The 22,553-nt window shown below is 34.0% G+C and overlaps 1 protein-coding gene across 1 annotated transcript in view; it reads left to right on the top strand.

The window, feature by feature from the left end:
- Positions 1 to 22,553, top strand: part of EXOC5 (exocyst complex component 5) — a 53,604-nt gene that overhangs the window by 13,585 nt on the left and 17,466 nt on the right. Inside the window, exons 2-12 of the mRNA XM_061428991.1 lie at positions 1,756 to 1,850; positions 2,479 to 2,626; positions 3,663 to 3,857; positions 7,533 to 7,597; positions 10,371 to 10,399; positions 11,424 to 11,533; positions 12,269 to 12,313; positions 12,418 to 12,558; positions 13,566 to 13,648; positions 14,647 to 14,856; positions 16,118 to 16,265. Coding sequence (XP_061284975.1) covers positions 1,756 to 1,850; positions 2,479 to 2,626; positions 3,663 to 3,857; positions 7,533 to 7,597; positions 10,371 to 10,399; positions 11,424 to 11,533; positions 12,269 to 12,313; positions 12,418 to 12,558; positions 13,566 to 13,648; positions 14,647 to 14,856; positions 16,118 to 16,265 — 1,269 coding nt within the window. The remainder of the gene's footprint in view (positions 1 to 1,755; positions 1,851 to 2,478; positions 2,627 to 3,662; positions 3,858 to 7,532; positions 7,598 to 10,370; positions 10,400 to 11,423; positions 11,534 to 12,268; positions 12,314 to 12,417; positions 12,559 to 13,565; positions 13,649 to 14,646; positions 14,857 to 16,117; positions 16,266 to 22,553) is intronic.

The following is a 22,553-nucleotide window of genomic DNA, read 5'->3' as shown; positions in this document are numbered from 1 at the left end:
TCTCAGCTAAAGTGTCATGCTCTCAGAAAGTAAGACTGTTGCAATACTCACTTTTTATACCAGTCTTCTTTCATTTCCATCTTCCCTGCATCTCTGTTGCTGTTTTTAGAGCATTCAGGAATTTCTTTCCCCCACATTTATCACAATTGTGATTAGTTATTTCTGTAATTACTGTTTAAGGTTTGTATCCTTTGTAGAAGATCATTTCTGTGAGAACTTGCAGAGACTTGTGTATTGAATTCACATCTGTATTCTTAGTGCCTGCGACAGTGCTCAACACAAGAGTAGCTGTTTACTAAACATTTGCTGAATTAAGAAATATCCTTTTTCCATCACTCAACTACCTATTGAGTTAACAACTCACTCAGCAATGTTAGTACTGAAGTTTGTGCACAAATTTTAAATTTTACTTGTCACGTACTATTACTGTATTCTTTATACTTTTTCCCTGTTCATGTTGTAAGTTTCTGAAGGGTGCCATTTGTGTTATATACATCTTTTTATTCCAAAGCCTAACAGACTGCTTGGCAGTGGAAATTTTATTATTCAGTGAATGTTCATCAATGAAAATATGTTTTTAAAGTATGATTAAGAATGGAAAGTTTTACAGATACAAGAATTCAAACTGAAATCACCAACAAATGCTATCAGTTTAAGTTACATGCTAAGTGTGAGGCAATATATATGATACCTGTTTATATGAAATAGGGTAATATGGAAACTATGTAAATTCATGTGTTAATATTATGTTTAAAAAACACATTATCAGCTGATGGTGAACATTTGAATGATAATTTTCTTAATTGGGCCTTCTATTCTGATTTTTTTTTAATTCTTTTTTTCTATCAAGTTTAGAAAATTTTGTCTTGCTATTTTAATATTAGATATTATATGTGAGCATTTTTTATCATTTCATTAAATTTTTTTACAACATGATTTTAATAGGAACATAATTTTTTATCCTGTAAATTGAGTATAATTTTTCAATAATGATTCTGTTGATATTTCTGTAAGTAACTTTTCAGCATTATACATATTACAGAAATTTTGCATTCATACCTACTTTTTCCCTTAGAGTTTAAAAGTAGAATTACTGGGTTAAATGGTGTGAGCATTTGTAGACCTGTTGATGTTACCAAAATGTTGCTTATTGCCCTCTAAAAATATTGTACATTTTAACTTTTGTAACAATAATGAGCCCACTCCAGTGTTATTGCCTTGGAGAATCCCAGGGACGGGGAGCCTGGTGGGCTGCCGCCTATGGGGTCGGACACAGAGTCGGACACGACTGAAGTGACTTAGCAATAAAGAGAGTGTGAATTTCAGCCTACCTGCTCCTGTATTGCATATTGTAATTAAGGAAATATTGTATTTAAATACTGTAATTAAGGAAAAAGAAAAAACGTTGTCAGTGAGGCCCCCCAAAAAGTAATAACTTGACCTTATTTGATTTCTAGTGAAGCTTTATAGGTTTCATGTTTCTTGGCCATTTTTATTTCTTCTATAAATTGTTTTCTTTGCTCACTTTTCCATTAGTTTGTTCCTGCTTATCAAACTCTTTAATACCCTAATTTTCATTAAATGATTTGTTTATTGAAGACTTTTTAAATAGAAGAAGCTTGTATATTTTAATAATTAGATATATTTAATTAGTAGTTTAATTTCAGTTCTCACATAGTATTACCTATTTCATTTTTGTAAGTAGTAGTAAGTTATGTATGAAACTTTTAAAAGAACATTTATTTTGTAAACTAGGAGCCTTTTGTGGCAGATGAGTATATTGAACGTCTTGTATGGAGAACCCCAGGAGGAGGCTCTAGAGGGGGACCTGAAGCTTTTGATCCTAAAAGGTGAAGTAAAATTTTTTTTTCATAGACCCAATCTAGTACAAGTTTGTGTCTGGAACAGAGGTGACTGTTGGAATTCCTTTCAATATTCATGAAAAGGGAGTTAACAACTGGCCAATAAAAGGAAGAAGCATTAGAAGCTTGAGCTTTATTTTTTTTCCTTTTATGTTTCTTTTATTTTAGAAAAGGACTTTAAGTGACATGGGGGAAAGGATTTTATTGCATTATGAGAATTTAATCTTTTCTCCAATTAATAATAAATTAGAAATTACTGGTTATACCTCTAAAATAAAACATGTTGAGTATGCCGTTTTAAGTATTGTTGTAAATTGGGGGAACAAAATTCACCATACCTCGAATACACAGTATTATGTTTATATAGTACATTTTACCCTTTTGACTATTTCTGTAAAATTGGTTTCATTTCTGGGGGTTAATCTGGAGATTTCCTATGAGGTTTTCATTTATATCAGAGATAATCCCTAACATAATGCTAGAGAGAAAATTAACATGTTCATCCCTAACTCAAGGAATGCTCACTAATACTTTATTTACAATTATAAGTGAACTGATCAGTTCCTAGTGATCAATTATAGATGGATTGATACATATTCTAATTTTCTTTTGTTAGATTATTAGAAGAATTTGTAAATCATATTCAGGAGCTCCAGATAATGGATGAAAGGATTCAAAGGAAAGTAGAGAAACTAGAGCAACAGTGTCAGAAAGAAGCTAAGGAATTTGCCAGGAAGGTACAAGAACTCCAGAAAAGCAATCAGGTAAACTGTTAATTGAATAATGAATATACAGACTTTAATATGTTTATATCCTTTCAGTTTTAAGTTTTTTTTTAAAAAAGTCTAGTCAAATAGTAATTGTTGAGGTTTCTTTATACTGCTCCCATCTCATGTCATAAAATGTTAATTAATTGTTACCAGGCACTCTTGGTGCACTTGTTTGCTACTGAGTGATGGTTTGGGGTTAGAGTACTCCCTTCTTAGGATGGGATGGTATTCAGTACAGTGTGGTCCTTGCTTCCTCTCTTAACAATGCAAATTTTTAAGAATGATACCTCAGCAGACCTGTATTTTTAGGGAGTCATGACTAGCTTGGATATTTAGGTATTTATTTGCATTCTCATTTAATCATAAAGCGAAATAATAACACCAGACCAACTATTGCCTGGATCACATTTTTCCCTAGAGGAAACCTAGTCTGGGAAGTTTCACAGAAGTTGTGAGGCAGATACCCTAATGAGAATGCTAGTGTAACTGGGAAAAGCAGATGCAGAACTCTTCCTCAGTCTATTTTGGAGAAAAACTAGACCATTAGCATTAGGGTGACTCTAGGGTACATAGGCCAAGCTTCTTAGCCATTCTTACTTCTTAGGCCCTAGACTTAATCAGGAACCTCTGAACCTCTTTCACATCCTGAGCCTGATGTGGAACTTGATTGACCTTTAGTTAGAAGTGTAGTTAGAAGAGCATGTTTAGCATTGCTGCCTTGTAGGGGTTGTTTGTTCTTTAGTATTAAGGATTAGCTAGCTGATTTCTACTCAGTTTTCATATGTTTAGATTCCTTCACTTAAGCCTGTATAACTGTTAGAAAATATTTAATAAACATTTATTAATAAATTAATAAATATTTATTAATATTTAATAAAATAAAACAATACGTAAGATAATGTATTTTTAAGTAGTTAAAGTAATAGATTCAAAATACTTCTAATGCAAATTTCCCTTGGTAATAACAATAGTATTAATAGTTAATCTGGGTTCTCTGATTGTATTTTATGCTTGTGCATGTTTCTCCTAGGTTGCCTTCCAACATTTCCAAGAACTAGATGAGCACATCAGCTATGTAGCAACCAAAGTCTGTCACCTTGGAGACCAGTTGGAGGGGGTAAACACACCCAGACAACGGGCAGTAGAGGCTCAGAAGTTGATGAAATACTTCAATGAGTTTCTAGATGGAGAACTGAAATCTGATGTTTTTACAAATTCTGAAAAGGTGAGCACTGTCAGAAGGATAAAAGCATGTAATAACATTACTAATAATGCTCTAATTATGAACTACAATTGCTGCTTTCCAGAGTCAGACTTCCAGTCACTGAGTAGCTGACTTATTAAAAGTCTTTATTCTGAAAAATACACTTGCCAACAAAATTTATATTCAAATTTTTAGTTGGATTGCCTGGTATTTTGTTTATGAAATGTGTATGGTTTAGAAATATTTAATTATGTTAATAAGTATTTCTTTTTCATAATTGACTTTTAATATTAAAAGAATTTAATAGTCATATTCCCCTGGGTGAGGGGGTGGTATGACCCTAAATCATTTACAAACTGAACTATATTTCTGTGAAAGAAATTCAGAGCTTCTAGTTTTTGTTACTTGAATAAAGTTCTTTTATAAAAATTAAAGCATAGTTTGGATCAAAAAGAATTGAAAAATCCAAATTATTCATGTTAATCTTTTTTATAGCACTAGTCACTTAATCCTGGTCTAAGGTTGTATGGTATTGGTTACTCTACAATCTTGGGAGAAGGTTATTCAGCTCATTTTCTTCCCCTCAGGGGGGGAAAAATTAAGAGTGCATGAAAAAATAGACATTCTTATGGATAGTATATGCACATAGTAATAACATTGTCTATTAATATGTTGAATACAGTCTTCCAGAATATTTTCCAGGCTTACTCTACGGGATATCTCAGGTAGTGGAATGTTAAAAGCTAAGTTGTTTTGAAGTTCACTTTGAATTAAGCAACACATTGTTTTGTGAGTAGGAAATATGTGGATTTATGGAGTTTATAATTTTTAGAGATCTTTGAAAGAAATGTTTATATGTGTAGAGAAAATTCCTCTATAGAAAGACAGTATTTTAAATAATGAGTTCCAGGAATTATATTTATAATATAAAGTAGAGCTGATAAGATTAATATCAAGAACATAATCATACCTAAACTCTTGTAAAACGCTGGCAATATATAGCTTTTATACATTCATGTGATTCTCACACGCACACATACACATAGGGCTTGAACACCAAACTGTTTTTCAGGGTACAGTTTTGTTTTGTTTGAATGTTTTTGTTTTGTTTCCTACATGAAACATACATATTTCTAATGTATTATACAAGTATATATTAATACTTATATATATATATTTTTAATTGTTTTATATATATATATATATATAAAATTGTATGTAATTCAAGTCTTATACCTTGGGTTACCTTGGATTATACCTGTTGGATTGTAAAGTATATTTGTGCTTTGTTATAAACAAAATGCAGATATTTTACCCAGTGCGAGTTGGTCTGTTTATTTCATGCTGCTGAAGGCAGCCATTTAGAATCTAGAGAAAAGTAAATATTTTAAAATTGAATGATTACGTGTGTGTGTGTTTGTGTGTGTGTATGCTCAGTTGTATCCTACTCTTCTGCTATGGACTGTAGCCCACCAGACTGCTCTATCCATGAGATTCTCCAGGCAAGAACACTGGAGTGGGTTGCCATTTCCTTCTCCAATGCATGGAAGTGAAAAGTGAAAGTGAAGTCGCTCAGTCATGTCCGACTTCTAGCGACCCCATGGACTGGAGCCTACCAGGCTCCTCCGTCCATGGGATTTTCCAGGCAAGAGTACTAGAATGGGGTGCCATTGCCTGCTCCGTCACTTGGTCACTAGCTGTCTAATTTTTGAGGAATAAGTACAGACTTAACAGCGTTTAAGCTAAGTCCTCTTATTTTCTTTCTTTTATGTCACTCTCTCCCATATCTCATTTTGTTTCATCTTGTTTCTTTTTTTCTTATACTTTAGTCCTCTTTTCACAATTGTCTTGTTTTTCTCTCATGTCTCCCATAGATTTTGGGTTACTGTTGAGTCATTATTTTTGGCCTGGTGCTGTCACAGTTAACTACACTCAGGAACCTCATATATGGTACTAGATTGCTAATTATTAGGTAAACTTCTGGCTGTTTCAGTTTCTGCACTGTGTACCAGCCACCTTGCCAGTGGAAAGAAAAGGAAAATCACCCATGTCAGTGTGTGATTGTGGAAGGAATTAGAATGGGAAAAGATAACACATCTTAGTCCTTTTTCTTCCTGCTCCATAGTCGTTTTTGCTGTTTTTTTTTTAATCTTTGCTTTTCAAAATCTTCTAATGTTCTTCTCGGGGAAAAAAAACAATTTTATGTCCATAGTATGTATTCCCTTTTAGCTTCATCTTTACAAAGTATGTTAGTTGTTTTTCTTTTTAGAATCACGACTTAATGTTTTCCATGTAGATAATGCCTGGTGGCCCTGATTATCTTTAACATGTTAGCTTTGGGTGGTCTGTCACCTCACGCTGACATCAGTAGCAGATGTAAGCAGGTTATTAGATTGTGGTTTTGAAAACTTCTGTGCCTAGAGTGTATTTTAACTGACAGATGACTTTAAGAACTACTGCGCTGAAAATAGTTTTTGTAAAATAATTTGGTAATTCGATAAAATCATATGTTATTTACTCTGCTGTACTTCTTCCTATATTAAGTGAAGTTTGCAAACACTGCATAATGGGGACTTCCATCTCCTAACAAGAACAAACTCCTGATGGAAACATAAAGCATGTACCTGGCAGGTTCCTTCTGAAGGGAGTATTGGTAAGGAGAAAATGGTGGACCTTGCTAGTGCCACTAAATGGCATGTTGAAAAGTGACCTTGCAGTGTTAATTTATGCTCCTGTGCAGCAGAATTAAACTGAGCGTCTGGTAACTGAAAATGGCAGTGACATGCTGACTAGGAGAGAAGTAGCTGAAGCAGAAATGCTGTCTATATTCATTCTTGTTTGGCATCAGCAGTATCATTTGGCCTTGCTCTTTTTTCCCACTGTTGTTTGCCAGACTTCACATGAGTACTCACTTAGAAAGCTCTGTTTGAAGGTTCTCAGCTCTTCTGTCAACGTTTATAGGAGTCTCTTTCTTTTTTTCTTTTTTTTTTCTTAGTGTTAAAGAAAGTGAATGATAAAATCAGTTACTAAAAGTGTGCCAAAATTAAACTCAATGCTTATTTGAAATTTGTTTTCAAAAGTTAGCATATATAACTCTCTATACATTAATATGAATAAGCACAAATTTCTACATTTAAAAAATTTTAGACTCCTTGTCTAAATCCTTTAGTTACACAGTTTGAATAAGTACAAACATTTTTGTCATATTCTATTCAGAAGACTTCATGTTAACAATTTTTAAAACTTTATATGTTCATTAAATGACAAGCATTTTATTATTTTCTTCACCTAAAGTGGGCTATATGCACCAGTATGGTCTGAATTATTTTCATAAATCTTGTTTCTCTGTTCATAAACTCACAAGATACTTAAACTCGCTTTCAGCAGTCAATTATTTGAATTTTTTCAGAGTAGATTTGAACTGCAGGTTTCATTGGGAAGGGATTGTGGCATTATAAAATCACAAGATTTCGATACCATAATGACAAATGTTTATGTTTCAATGACTCATTATTGGTGATACCCCAGATGTATTCCTGTTGCTCACAAGATTTTATTGTGTATTTTAAAAGAAAATTGTTTGGGTGAGAGTCTGTGGACATACATATGAGAATATTACTATTTTTAAATACAAAATTATTTTTTGATACATATAAAGGTTTTTTTTTTTTAATTATTGCTTTTATTTTTTAATAGATAAAGGAGGCAGCAGACATCATTCAGAAGTTGCACCTAATCGCCCAAGAGTTACCTTTTGATAGGCAAGTTTATTTCTCAAGAGTTAATTTGTCTTTATGGTGTGTAATGTATGGAATAAAATTGTACTTTTACCTGTGTTACTCATTAATTCAACAAGAACTTACTGAGGACTGCCTTTAAAAGATACGGTATGCAATAGTTGATTGAAAAAATATGGTCTCTTAGCAACTAAATTTAATGATATATGTTGAAATAATCTCAATCCTTTTTCTTTTGAAAAAAAAATTGATGGAGAATTTTGAAATTGACAAGTGACATTTTGAATTTTCTTTTTTTTTTTGGACTGTGATAACAGTGTAGAAGGGCAGAGAAAGATTAAACATGGTTTCTTGAGCTGCTTTTTCCTCTAGATGAGAGTTCTTAAGCTTTTGGGAGTGTTGGACACCTCTGAAAAGCTGGTGAAAGCTATGAAATTGCCTTTAAAAAGTTCAGATAAACAGACTGTTGTATACAATTTCTTGGTGTTTTAGACCATTTAACCTATCTGAAGGCTCCTTCCTAGGGACCTTAAGGTTACAAAGTCCTGTTTTAGATGCCAGGCCTTAGGACCATTGCTAAGTCAGGTATTAATGGTTTCAATCTTAAAGAAGCTTCACTGAGAAGAAAATTCTTTCATGGTTTCCTTTAGTCCATGGAATGTCAGACTCTAATTTTATTAATAGTGGTTCTCCCATTTAAATATCTGGAAAAACATATCTTCTCTTAAAACAGATAATGTATCCTTTTGTGGTACTTGAAGATCCTGGGGTATAAGTAGAATGTAAATGTATTACTGTACTTAAAGTTTGCCCATTATGTCCCAATATTCCCTACCCATAAATATATTTTATTTTACTTTGAACTTTGTGTCATCATAAAGAGTTAGCAGTAATAATCATTTAGCTATTATTGATACTCTTATGCTTGTCCAACATTATAAGCAATGATTTTTAATGTCACCCACAAAAAAGCTTTTATTTCAGAGTTAAACCATTTACTTAAATGGATAAAATGTATGGCTCACAATGGGTATATGATAATTTTCTCCCACCCATACAAACATCAGACGTATATACTCATCTTCTCCCACTTCTCAGTTACATACTTCTCTTACAGTTTTGTTTTAACCTCTCTCCCAAGCCTTAGAATTGAATTTACATCCTAATCAAATTTAATTTTCTCACAGAGATCAATATAACCTAATGTATTCTGTACTCTGTGATCCACCATAACTTTGATATATCAATTTTGTTGTCTGTGTGCTCAGTTGCTAAGTTGTGTTTGACTCTCTGTGACTCCGAGGACTATAGCCTGCCAGGCTCCTCTGTCCATGGGATTTCCCAGGCACAAATACTGGAGCGAGTTACCATTTTCATCTCCAGGGGTTTTACCAACCCAGGGTTCATTCAAACCCACGTCTCCTGCTTGACAGGCAGATTCTTTACCACTGAGCCACCTGGGAAGCCCATATCAATTTTGTATAGTTCTTTGAATTATTAGCCTCTTTATCTATCTTTGGCATCTTTTTTGCCATCCCCTCACCTATCACTTTAATTATGTGAGATCTTTCAGCCTTAATTTTCCATGTTGTGCATTCCCCTCGGTGAAGGCAATGGCACCCCACTCCAGTACTCTTGCCTGGAAAATCCCATGGATGGAGGAGCCTGGTAGGCTGCAGTCCATGGGGTCGCTAAGAGTCGGACACGACTGAGCGACTTCACTTTTACTTTTCACTTTCTTGAATTGGAGAAGGAAATGGCAACCCACTCCAGTGTTCTTGCCTGGAGAATCTCAGGGACGGGGGAGCCTGGTGGGCTGCCGTCTATGGAGTTACACAGAGTCGGACACGACTGAAATGACTTAGCAGCAGCAGCATTCCCCTTTGATATTTATGATTTGAAAAAGTTCTAGTGTATTTTAATTGATATTTTAGTTTCTGAATTTGCAGAGGTTGAATGCTAGGCACACACATGGGGTCCTTTTTATGGCTTCTATTTTATTTTTCCAGTTTTAAAATAACTCGTTTATATATCAGTTCAGTTCAGTCGCTCAGTCGTGTCCAACTCTTTGCAACCCCATGAATCACAGCACGCCAGGCCTCTCTGTCCATCACCAACTCCCGGAGTTCATTCAAACTCACGTCCATCGAGTCAGTGATGCCATCCAGCCATCTCATCCTCTGTCGTCCCCTTCTCCTCCTGCCCCCAATCCCTCCCAGCATCAGTCTTTTCCAGTGAGTCAACTCTTCGCATGAGGTGGCCAAAGTACTGGAGTTTCAGCTTCAGCTTCATTTATATATACTTATTGTTTATTTTCTTTTAAGTGACAGTAATGAAACTTCATATGAGAAAATCCCAACAGAAGGGAAAAGAGACAAATATCAAGTGAATTTAAAATGCCAATGAATATGAGTAGGGACAATAAATCAGTTGTTAGGACTGGCTCAGTTAATTAATGTCTGGTTCAGAATTCCTCCCTCTTTAAAAGGGATTTGGTTATTCTGTGTGAATTGCCTCAGTGAGAACAAGATACTCATCTGAATTGCCCGGTTTCAGCTTTGTTAAATGGTATGCTTCCTGTCAGCACTCTCTCCCCTCTGGCCTTGTCTTTGGCCTCCTTCCTCGGCCACACCCTCCCTCTCCCTCCCTTCCTCCCTCCCCTCCCTCCTATCCTTTATGAAGACATTTAGTATGGAGAATTCCAATGTATCCCCATTCTCCCTTTTATTAATACCTTACATTACTATGGTACATTTGTCACAAATAATGAACTTCATCATTGGTTTCTGTCTTTCAGATTTTCAGAAGTTAAATCTAAAATTGCAAGTAAGTGGGGTTCTATTTATTTAATTGTTTTGGATAGGTGATCAAACTACTTTTATAAAAGAAAGAAAATCGTAAAGGAAGAGAGTGGGAACAATGTCATCCTCCCACCCAATCCGTGAATTTGATTCCTCTTCCTTGAAACAGCTACTAAATATTATCTGTTTCTTGTGTATTCTTCCATAGTACTCTATGGATATCTTGATATAAGCATAGAACATAAATGATGTATATAATATGTAGAATTTTTTTATATGGTCCCCATGTATTTTAAAATTGGTGGCATCCTATACAAATAGCTTGATACCTTGTGTTTTTAACAGCATATCTTAGACATTGTTTTTGTATCCATACATACCTGTCTCTCTCTTTTTTTTTTTAAAAAAAAGCTCATATGACCATTTTAGTACCTATTTAACTCCGTACATGGTAGCCTGAAACTTGTTCTTTAGATTGTATTTTAGGCAGATCATTCCAGATTTCTTTAATAGTCACTATATTTCTAGGCTCTAAGTCACTATTCAGGAACTCGCTGAAGTTCAAAAATCATCTGTTTTGCCAAAAGTGTACCGTAATAGCCCCAAGAATGTAGTGAATCAAATACCACATGTTGTCTTATAATCTGGTATTGAATCTGCCTTTGTTCATGGTAAAGATACTTGAACTCTAGTAAAGAGTTTGATAGTTCTCTTTATTCTTTCTCTAAAGTCAGGTTTAAGACTTTTCCTATCTCTTGCTTTCAGAAATGACATCCAGGTTTTTCCCATAGTCGTAAATGGAAGTCAGACTATAGGAGCTGATGTATTTTGCCAATTGGGAAGATTTTGTGTGTGTGTTGAAAATATAGATTTATATACCTTAGTATATTATAATAAGAGTTTTGGTCTACTACCTATAATCTAATGGTTTTCACAATTCTTTTAAAAGAAAGCTAGGTTCATAGTCATTATATTTATAAAGAAACCATATACTTACAAATAACCTGTGTACTTTGTCTCATTGTAGCTGAATGACTTTCTATTTTTAGGTAAATACCATGATTTAGAATGCCAGTTGATTCAGGAGTTTACTGGTGCTCAAAGAAGAGGTGAAATCTCCAGAATGAGAGAAGTAGCAGCTGTTTTACTTCATTTTAAGGTACATAGAAAAAATTTAAAGTGCAGATTAGTCTTAAAGAATGTAGAGATAATGTGAATTCTGTATGTTGTTGTTTTGTCACTAAGTTGTGATTCTTTGTGACCCCATGGACTGTAACCCGCCAGACTCCTCTATCCATGGAATTTCCCAGGCCAATAATATTAGAGTGGGTTGCTGTTTCTTTCTCTGGAGGATCTTCCCCACCCAGGGATTGAACCCGTGTCTCCTGCATTGGCAGGCACATTTTTACCACTGAACCACCAGGGTGTTTTACGGTCTGTGATTTTGCCCTGTTGTTTTAGTGTATCACAGTGTTAATTTTCATTGTTTGGAATAATTTGAATGTATATTTTTTATGTTTCTCCAGAAATGATACTAAATCCTAGGTCTTAAAGATCTTATATTCAGTACTATTAATACTTATTATTAATTAATATTAATACTATTAATAATAAAACTATCACTGAATTTTTATATAGTTTGATGTAGAAAATTGTCTCCCTTCTGGCTGTTTATTATTTTTTTTAGTCAAACATTTTATGAAATAATTCAAAAGCAAGAAGGCTTGACCTTAAGTGTCCACTGGAATACAGAAACCAGAGAGTAGCTGTTACTGCTGACCATTTATTGAGGCATAGAGATAGCTTTATTATATATAATACCTCTTTTATTGACGTTGTTATTGTTGTTATAACTTAACCAAAAAAGTGATGTGTATTTCTCTCTTCTTCTTAGGGTTATTCTCATTGTGTTGATGTTTATATAAAGCAGTGCCAGGAGGTAACATAACAGTACACTTCATTTGATTTTATTTTATGCTAGTTTGTGTTTTAAAAAGCATTTTAAATTATATATTCATTATATAAAATTCCTCTGCTCTTTAGGGTGCTTACTTGAGAAACGATATATTTGAAGATGCAGCAATACTCTGTCAACGGGTAAACAAACAAGTTGGAGATATCTTTAGTAATCCAGAAACAGTACTGGCTAAACTTATTCAAAATGTATTTGAAATCAAACTACAGGTAATTTTAAACAGTGACTAAGTAGTTCTTAAGACTGTATGTGTTTTTTTCCCTCTGTTTTAAAAGTTTTTAAAAATTGAGTTTATTTGTGTAATATCCTTAGGAACAGCAATTCACTTATTAAGTATAGGGGAAAGGAGTGACAGTGTTGAGCTTTAAAACAAAGTGTTAAAAGGTGCCACTCACAGTCATTAGAGCATGTGTTTGAAATTACATGTGTATCAGTAGTAGTGTTAACAGGTGTGAAAGATTAGCCTCAGATTTTAATATTCACTGGGCTCTCACCTTGACCAATCGATAGCATTTTGAAATGCTAAGAATGATACTTAGCATTGACATTGCTTACCTTATTTTACCTTAGTAAAGTAAATTTGAACAAGAATTACAAGATCTGTAGAATTTTTTGTCATATGGCACTGACATGAAAAGAAAAAACTCTGAATGTTTCATTTACAGCCTTTACTTCCATAGCTCTGTACTTTAAGGCAACATTTCCTAAACTGTTTACCAATAGATTCAGCAGTGTTAAATAAATATTGTTTTAAAAACACAACTTTTAATATCCTTTAGAGGTACTAATATATATTGTGATCCTCTAGAAGTGGAAATGTAATGTACTGCCTTTCCCAATTTTATAGTAATGTCTCTTAGTGTCTCAAAGGACAGTAGTGTTATTTACAGTTTGGGAAATGCTACTTTAAAGAATTGACCATATTGATATAGCTTAAAGTGTTGTTTTTTGGTATTTTTTTCAAAAGACAAGATATTTGAGATTCTTAATGTTTAGTCCCAACACTGATATAAATGTACAAGTAAATATGAGAAGCAGTAAACTAAAAACCTGTTTTTTAATTTTTTTTATATTGGTCTATTTCCTATGCATTGCCTTTGCCGCTGGATTTTAAGTCAGAACAGATCAAGAAAATGGAGTAATTCTAGAGGAAAAAAATGTTGACTATATAATTTAATATTTATTTAATTAACAGAATGTTGACTTGTCTTTTTAGAGCTTTGTGAAAGACCAGTTACAAGAATGTTGGAAGTCTGATGCAGAGCAGTATCTCAAAAGTCTCTATGATTTATACACAAGGTATATTTTTAATTATTAGAAAATAGTAATATCTCACCTTTACTTTTCTTCAAATAGAAAATTGGGAAATATTCAGGTGTTTTTGAATAACAGTTTGTCAGATAGCAATGTAGCTTTTAGCATTAAATACTTGGCTGTATAGACTAGTATTGTATGAGTATCTTTCTTAGCATGTTAACTATTAGATATTACGCTTTATGTTAATATACTTTAATGAAGTATAAACTAAGACCTGACTATGACTAAGTCTTGTTTAAACTAAGACCTGAGAATTATGTTTTTGATCTTAATTGTAAACTAGTTCATTATTGTTTAATTTTTTTAAGAATGAGTAATAATTACATTTATTTTCATTAACGCTTTAGAAGTTGAGAAAAGGAGTAACAAATTCTTAACCAATGATGGTTTCAGACTTAAGTCTGATGTGAAAATTTGTCTTGTCTTTTGTAAATGGCAATGTTACACTGTGTAGAAGCTTCATGTGGAGTTTTTTTCCAGTCCTGTTGCTTTTCTTCATTGTCATTTTGAGAAGAGGGTTTTCGAAAGTAGCTATAATCAGGAAGTCTGTTTCAACAGCAGCACTGTTGTGAGTCTATCTTCAGCAGTGAGAAACAGAAAATTAGAGGCAAGTCCAGAGAAGAGAATGAACAGAGGAAGTATTTTGACTTGGTACCATGTCATGAATGGCATACTTGAAGCCATTCTGGCATTGTTGCCATTTCTAGACTGGTTGGTTGCCTCAGTTTCCTCTTGTTGAGTTATCTCTAGGAGTTTATGGCAGTTTTCAAAACCATGATATTTGTAATATACATTCTACTTAATATATTTATATAACCTTATGCAATTGCTCTCTCCATTCTAAGTAATTTCCCAGGGTTTAAGAAATGGTGGTTTAATGTAAGTTTTTCAAAAGTCACATTGTAAAAATATGTATTTTTTAATATTATTACCATACCTAAAATATACATTTATCTTTTCCCCCTCTTTTCCATGAAAAGAACCACAAATCTTTCCAGCAAGTTGATGGAGTTTAACTTAGGCACTGATAAACAGACTTTCTTGTCTAAGCTTATCAAGTCCATTTTCATTTCCTATTTGGAGAGCTACATTGAAATAGAGACTGGCTATTTGAAAAGCAGAAGTGCTATGATCCTACAGCGCTATTATGATTCAAAAAACCATCAAAAGAGATCCATTGGCACAGGAGGGTAAGTGTTTTTGTTAAATGTTATAGTTAAAACTAAAGATATTAAAAACATTTTTATATTTGGGCAACTTGTGAAATATTGATAGTCATTAGAATTTTCTTTGAAGAATTATCAGTTTTTTTATACCATTCATCAAATCCTATCTTTTTAGCCACATGTTGAAATATTTTAACATTATTAAAATGTAAAACAGAATACCAGTGCCATAAAGAGTTCCTCCCATCCTCCCCCCTTTCCTTTTTTCAGACTGAGTTAATTATTCCAGGCTATTAGGAAGTAAATTGTTTTATTGCTGCTGTTGCAGGTGTGGTTAAAAAGAATAAAAACCCCTGCAAATTGATACCCTGAGCTTTTTAAATGACTTGGGCATGAACTTGTTTAATACATTAAAACTTGAATTTACTCGTATCCTAGGAGAAAATAAAATGATTTGCTATAAGAATTCGTTGGCAGCTCAGTAATCTAGATCTTACCTATCTGGAATTTAGTTGATTCTAGGATGAATCAAAATGACTTTTGTGAACCATCAGAGTTGATGGTTCATATAATATTCATAGCTAAATCAGCTTCTTATTTCCCAGCTTGTTATATATTAAATAATGATCATGGAGAGATTATAACTAGGAATAAGAAGTGACATCTGAAAGGCAGAAAGTAAAAGAGAAAAGCTAAAAAACAACCATAAGAATTTTTTTTTAAAGTTCACAATCTGGAGCTATATATTCTATAAACAGGAACAAAAGTAATCTAGCCTTCTATAACTATAATAAATGTTCTTAATAACCCTCAGTCATTTAGAAAAGCTAAATTATGTTTAATAGTAATAAAGAAGTGTACAATATGCTTAAGTAGTATATTTAAAAAGCTTTAAAATTTTAAAGTTTGTTTTAAGCAGGGCCATTTAATTATCTGAAACATTAGCTTACTTCGAAAAGCCTACTTCCTAAGGAAACTAAACAAGAAGTTTTTGGCTAATGAGTCAGAATTATAGAGCTAAATATTGAGTCAGAATTGTAGACCTAAAAGAGACTTTAGAGATAATAACTGCAAATCTACTCACTTTTCATATGATAGTCTTCTATTTAGAGATTAATGCTTGCTTCACTTTACAGAATTACTTATTGAAATTAGAAGTTTTAGGTCTCCTGCTATTGGTCCATTTTTCTTTTTATTAGTTCATGTATACTAAGTTTGAGAGTACTTGACATTGAAATCTATGTATATTAGTTTTCTTTTTTCATTTGTTTCTATTATGCACTAGTATTCAAGATCTGAAAGAGAGAATTAGACAACGCACTAACTTACCACTGGGGCCGAGTATTGATACTCATGGAGAGACTTTCCTGTCCCAGGAAGTGGTGGTTAATCTTTTGCAAGAAACCAAACAAGCCTTTGAAAGATGTCATAGGGTAAGAATTGTACATGTATTTAATTTATATATAGCTATGTATTTTAAGTTTTGCTTGTTTATACTAAGATGGTTATGAACACCTGTTTATCGTAATAAAAAAGTAGGATTTTTGTTTAGGGAACAGAATTATTTTTAAATTGTTTAGAAGTATATTTTAATATGATTTTAAACGAAGATTCCAAATTTTCTTCAGTGAGATATTAAATCAAAATATGAAAGTGAGGGTTAGAACCATATCATAAAGAAATACAGCATTAGGGAGAGAAAGATGTTTTAAGAACAGATATCAAAGGAAAGGAAAAACTGACTCCATTAAAAATTTAGATTGCCTTCAACAAACACACTTCAACAAAGTAAACAATTAAGCCAGGGTGTGAAAAGAAGGCTTTAACCAGTTTTACTAGCAGAAGATTTATAAAACAAATAATACTTGTTAGTAATTGTATAGCACATACTATGTTCCAGGCACTATTCCAAGCACTTTAAGTATGCATTAACTCATTTAGTCATTGTAACATTTCTGTGAGGTTGTTATCTCTGTTTTACAGAGGAAGAAGCTGAACTACATATTTCTTAAGTATGAAATTGAGAGTTGAGGTAGTCATAATTTTTTATTTGTATGATGTATGTGGTCTATATATTTATATTGATGGATCAGTATAGACTAAATATAAATATAAATCGATAGAAAACAAGTCAAAGGCTATGCATAAATACAGAAAATGTGAGTTATCAATAAGATATTTAGTCTCAGTGGTGGGAAATGAAACTTAAGACAGGGAAAATACTAATTATCAATAGGTTGGCAAAAATTTTGTTGATACTCTTGGTAAGGATATGGAGCAATAGAAGTTCTTATACACTGCCAATGGAAGTAATAATCGGTATACTTTGGAGAGTAATTTGTTAATTAAAGAATTTGTAAGTTCACAGGACATGTCTAACATCATAAGCTACATTGTTTGTCATGGTGAAAAATTAGAACCAAACTAAGTGTGCTGTAGAAAGAATTGATAAAGTGACATTGTTCATATACTGGAAAGCTAATATACCAATTTAAATGACTAAACTAGAGTTACATGTGTCAGCATGAGTAAATCTCAAAAATATAATGTTTAGTGGAAAGAGCACGATGGGGAAAGATATATGTATTATACCACAATATAAAGTTCTAAAAAGTAAAAATAGTTTGTTCAGGAGCATGCACAACATGGGTGTGATAAACAGTTTGAGAGTAGTGGTTGTCTTGGGAGGAATACGTAAGGCACTTTATAATGTTGGACTGCCCCTGCCACCACAGAAGAAGAAAATCGGAAGTACATTTGGAAAATGTTAAGATATGACACCTCAGGGTATGTGATGGCTGTATTTGATACAGTAATAGCTCTACTCTTCTGAATACTGGAAATATGTTAAAATATTTCTATACCATCAGATCATCAAACCTGAAGCTGTCAACATATTTATTGTTTTGAGTCACAGTGTGTGCTTAGTCACTTTAGTCATGTCCAACTCTGTGCAACCCTGTGGGGTGTAGCCCACCAGTCTCCTCTGTCCAAGGGATTCTCTAGGCAAGAATACTGGAGTGGGTTGCCATGCCCTTCTCCAGGGGATCTTTCCAACCCAGGGATTGAAGCTAGGTCTCTTGTATCTCCGGCATTGGCAGGCAAGTTCTTTACCACTAGCACCACCTGGGAAGCTCTTGAGTCACACTCAGTAACTAGATCTAAATCACAACCTTCTGTCTGGATAAAGACAAAATTGAAAATCAGTTTAATTCATTGCAGTCTGATCTAACAAAACATTATTTTCTGTTTACTTTGTACCACCTGACATGTTAGGCATTAAGGTTATAAGTACAAAACATACACATTACTTTTGAATAGTGAGAAAAGAGGTAGATATATAAAGAATTAGTGCAAGTAGATATACACTATGTATATAGTGACAGATTTCCTCTTCTTGGGCTCTAAAATCACTGCGGATGGTGACTGTAGCCATGAAATCAGAAGACAATTGCTTCTTGGCAGGAAAGCTGTGAACAGACCTAGACAGTATATACTCTCCTGACAAAGGTCCGTAAAGTCAAGGCTGTGGTCTTCCCATTGGTCATGTACCGTTGGGAGAGCTGGACTGTAAAGAAGGCAGAGCACCAAGAATTTATGCCTTCGAACTGTGGTGCTGGAGAAGACTCCTGAGAATACCTTGGACAGCAAAGAGATCAAACCAGTCAATCTTAAAGGAAATCAACCCCGAATACTCTTTGGAAAGACTGATGCTAAAGCTAAAGCTCCAGTATTTTGGTCATCTGATGTGAACAGCTGACTCATTGGAAAAGTCCCTGTTACTGGAAAAGATTGAGGGCAGAAGGAAAAGAGAGCATCAGAGGATGAAATGGCTGGATGGCATCACCGATGTGATGGACATGAACTTGGGCAAACTGGAGATGGTGAGGGACAGGGAGGCCTGGCGTGCTGCAGTCCATGGGGTTGCAGAGTTGAACAGGACTGGGTGACTGAACAGCACAACAACAGATACACACTGTTGAGACTTAAAGAGGAAGCAGCTGGCTCTGACTGGTTAAGGAATTAAGGACGAGTATTTTTCAGGGAAGATTTCAAAAAGGAGAAGACATTTGAGGTCTGGGTCTTGAAAGATAAATAGGGTATCTTCAAGATTCTGGCAGGCGGTTTCAGGAAAAGAGAATATTACATGCACAAAGACATATACAGAGAACAATCATGCAGCATGAAATGCTTGAACTGTAAAAGGATATGGGGAGAATCTTCAAGATTCTGGCAGGCGGTTTCAGGAAAAGAGAATATTACATGCACAAAGACATATACAGAGAACAATCATGCAGCATGAAATGCTTGAACTGTAAAAGGATATGGGGAGAATAATGAGACGGGAATTTGAAAATGTAGACAAAAATTCTTTCTATACCATACTTAGAAATTTGGCCTTGACCCTGGTAGATGTTGATGGAAATATTAAAGGATATAAAACAGGGCAGTGTAATGAGAAGATTGGGTGTATTTTTCTTTTTTAAAAAGCTTAGTAATGTCGAGATATAATTGACATTCAGTAGACTGCATGTATTTGAACTATACAGTTTGGTAACTTTGGTAAATTATGTGTACATTTATGAAGCTATAGTGCAATCAAAGTAATGAACAGATCATCACCCCCAAAGTTTCCTTTTCTACTTGTAAATTCTCCTTTTCTCCTCCCTTGTTTCTGTCCTCAGTCAACCGTGACCTCCTTCACTGTAGATTAGTTGTCAAAAAGAAGTTGTCAAGATTCAGGACTGAGTCTTGAAAACTAAATAGGATTTTTCAAGAAGTTGATTAATTTTCTAGAATTTTTAATAAATGGGATTATAATGTAGTATATACATGTGTTTCTGGATTCTTTAACCCAGCATAAATGTTTTGAAATTCATTCATGTTGTGTGTATTAGTACGTTCTTTTATTGCTGAATAGTATTTTATTGCATGGAAAAGAAGTGAAAGTGTTAGTTGCTCAGTCATGTCTGACTCTTTGTGACCCATGGGCTTCTCCATCCATGGAATTCTCCAGGCAAGAATACTAGAGTGGGTAGCTGTTTTCTTCACTCGGGGATCTTCTCGACCCAGGGATTGAACCGTGGTCTCCTGCATTAAAGGCAGATTCTTCACTGTTTTGCTTATCCACTTACCTATTGATGGCAGTTTAGATTGGCTCCAGTGTTTGGTTAAAAATGAAGCTGCTTTGAACATTCATTATGTATCTTTATGCAGACATATGCTTTCATTTCTCCTTAGTAACATTTTTAAAAATTGGGTTCTTATTTCTTGACAGTTGTATATGTAGTTAAGACTCATTTTTTTAAAAAATTTAAAGTGAAGTTGCTCAGTCGTGTCCAACTCTTTGCAACCCAATGGACTGTAGCCTACCAGGCTCCTCCATCCATGGAATTTTCCAGGCAAGAGTACTGGAGTGGGTTGCCATTGCCTTCTTCAGGGGATCTTCCCAATCCAGGGATCGAACCTGGGTCTCCTGCACTGCAGGCAGACGCTTTACTGTCTGAGCCACCAGGGAAAAACTCATTTATCAAATACCTAATGTGCAGATTTTTTTTTTCAGTCTGTGGTTTGTCTTTTTCATATCTAAACAGTATTTCAAAGAATAGAAGTTATTAATTTTGACACTTTTCTGTTATGGGAGGTATTTTTGATATCATATATAAGGAATCCTTGCCTAACCTAAGGTCACAAAGATTTCCTTTTATATTTTCTTTTATTGTATTTGTTTCCTTTAAGTTTTCTTTCTTTAAAAAAATTTTTTTTTTTAATTTTTATATGATTTTGAAAGGTTACTCTCTATTTACAGTTACTACAAAATATTGGCTATATTCTCCACGTCGTACAATACCTTGAGCCTGTCTTATGCCCAATAGTTTGTGTCTCCTACACCATATCCATATATCCCCCTACAGTGGTAACCACTAGTTTGTTCTTTGTCTCTATGAGTCTGCTTCTTCTTTGTTAAATTCACTAGTTTGTTGTATTTTTTAGATTCCACATATGTGATATCATACACTATTCCTCTGATTTATTTCACTTAGCATAGTGCTGTGCAGGTCCTTCCATGTTGCTGTAAATGGCAAAATTTCAATTTTTTATGGCTGAGTAGTATTCCATTCTGTATATATTACCACATATTCTTATCCATTCATCTGGTAATGGCACTTAGGTTGCTTCCCTATCTTGGAAATTGTAAATAATGCTGCTGTGAACATTGGGATGAATGTATCTTTTTGGGTTAGTGTTTTTGTTTTTTGCTGTGTACCCAGGTGTGGAATTGTTGGATCTTATGATAATTCTACTGTCAGTTGTTTGAGGAACCTCCATACTGTTTTTCATAGTGGCTATACCAATTTACGTTCCTACTAACATTTTACTAGGGTTCCCTTTTCTCCACATCCTTGCCAACACTTGTTGTTTGTAGACTTGACAGCCATTCTGTATGAGGTGTGTGTTTGATTTGCATTTCTCTGATGATTAATGATGTTGAGGATCTTTTCATCTGCCTGCTGGCCATCTGTGTGTCACCTTTGGAAAAATGTCTATTCAGATTCTCTGCCCAAGTTTTAATCAGTTTTTAAAAAAAATATTGAATTATATGACTTTTTAATATTTCTGGATATTAATAACCTCTTACCTTGCATATCATTTGCAAATATCTTTTCCCATTCAGTGTGTTGCCTTTTTGTTTTGCTGATGGTTTCCTTTGCTGTGCTAAGCTTTTAAGTTTGATTGTGTGCCATTTTATTTTTGCTTTTGTTTCTCTTCTCTTGCTTTAGGAGACAGATTGGAAAAATATCGCTAAGACTTATGTCAAAGAGCATGCTGCCTGTGTTTTCTTCTGAGAATTTAATACTACACATTTTTGATCACTATAACTATAAATCTTGCATCAGGTAGTGAAAATCCTCTAACATTTCCATAGGAGGCATTTTCATATAATTCACATGATCAATTTGTCAGTTTCTGGGGGGAAAGAAGTTTGGTATTTTGACTGAAGTTACTTTGAATCTATAGTTCTATTTATGGAGAAGTGACATTTTAGCAAAACTGAGTTTTCAGATACAGTTGATTTTTATATGTTGATTTTATACCTTCAACCTGACCTAACTCACTTATTCTAATAATGTTTCTTGTAGATTCAATAGGATTTTCTGTATAGAGTATTATGTTTTCTGCCAATAAAGTCAGTTTTAACTTATTCTTTTCAATATAGATGCCTGCTTTGTTCTCTTGCTTTGTTGCACTGGTCAGAGCTTCTACTATAATGCTGAATATAAATGGCAAGAGCATACACCTTGCATTATTCTCAAAGTATTGTCTTTTATCATTAATATGATTCCAACTGTAGGTTTTCCTTTTTTAAATAATTTTTTATTGAAATATAGTTGATTTATAATATCATGTAAGTTTAAGAATGTGTGTGCGCGTGTGTGTGTGTGTGTTAGTAGCTCTGTCACATCTGACTCTTTGTAACCCCATGGACTGTCGTCCACCAGACTCCTCTGTCCATGGGATTTTCCAGGCACAAATACTGGAGTGGCTAGCCATTACCTTCTCGGGTATCTTCCCAACCTAGGAATTGAACCCAGGTCCCCTGCACTGCAGGCAGACTTGACTGACTGAGCCACCAGAGAAGCCTAAGTTTTAGGTGTACAGCATAGCAGTTCAGCTATACGTATATTTATGTGTGTATATATATGTGTGTGTATATATAT

The sequence above is a fragment of the Bos javanicus genome, chromosome 10, assembly GCF_032452875.1.
Source record: "Bos javanicus breed banteng chromosome 10, ARS-OSU_banteng_1.0, whole genome shotgun sequence".
NCBI classification, from domain to species: Eukaryota; Metazoa; Chordata; class Mammalia; order Artiodactyla; family Bovidae; genus Bos; species Bos javanicus.
Note: the sequence above shows the minus strand (reverse complement) of the source record. Positions and strands in the feature narration are given on the sequence as shown.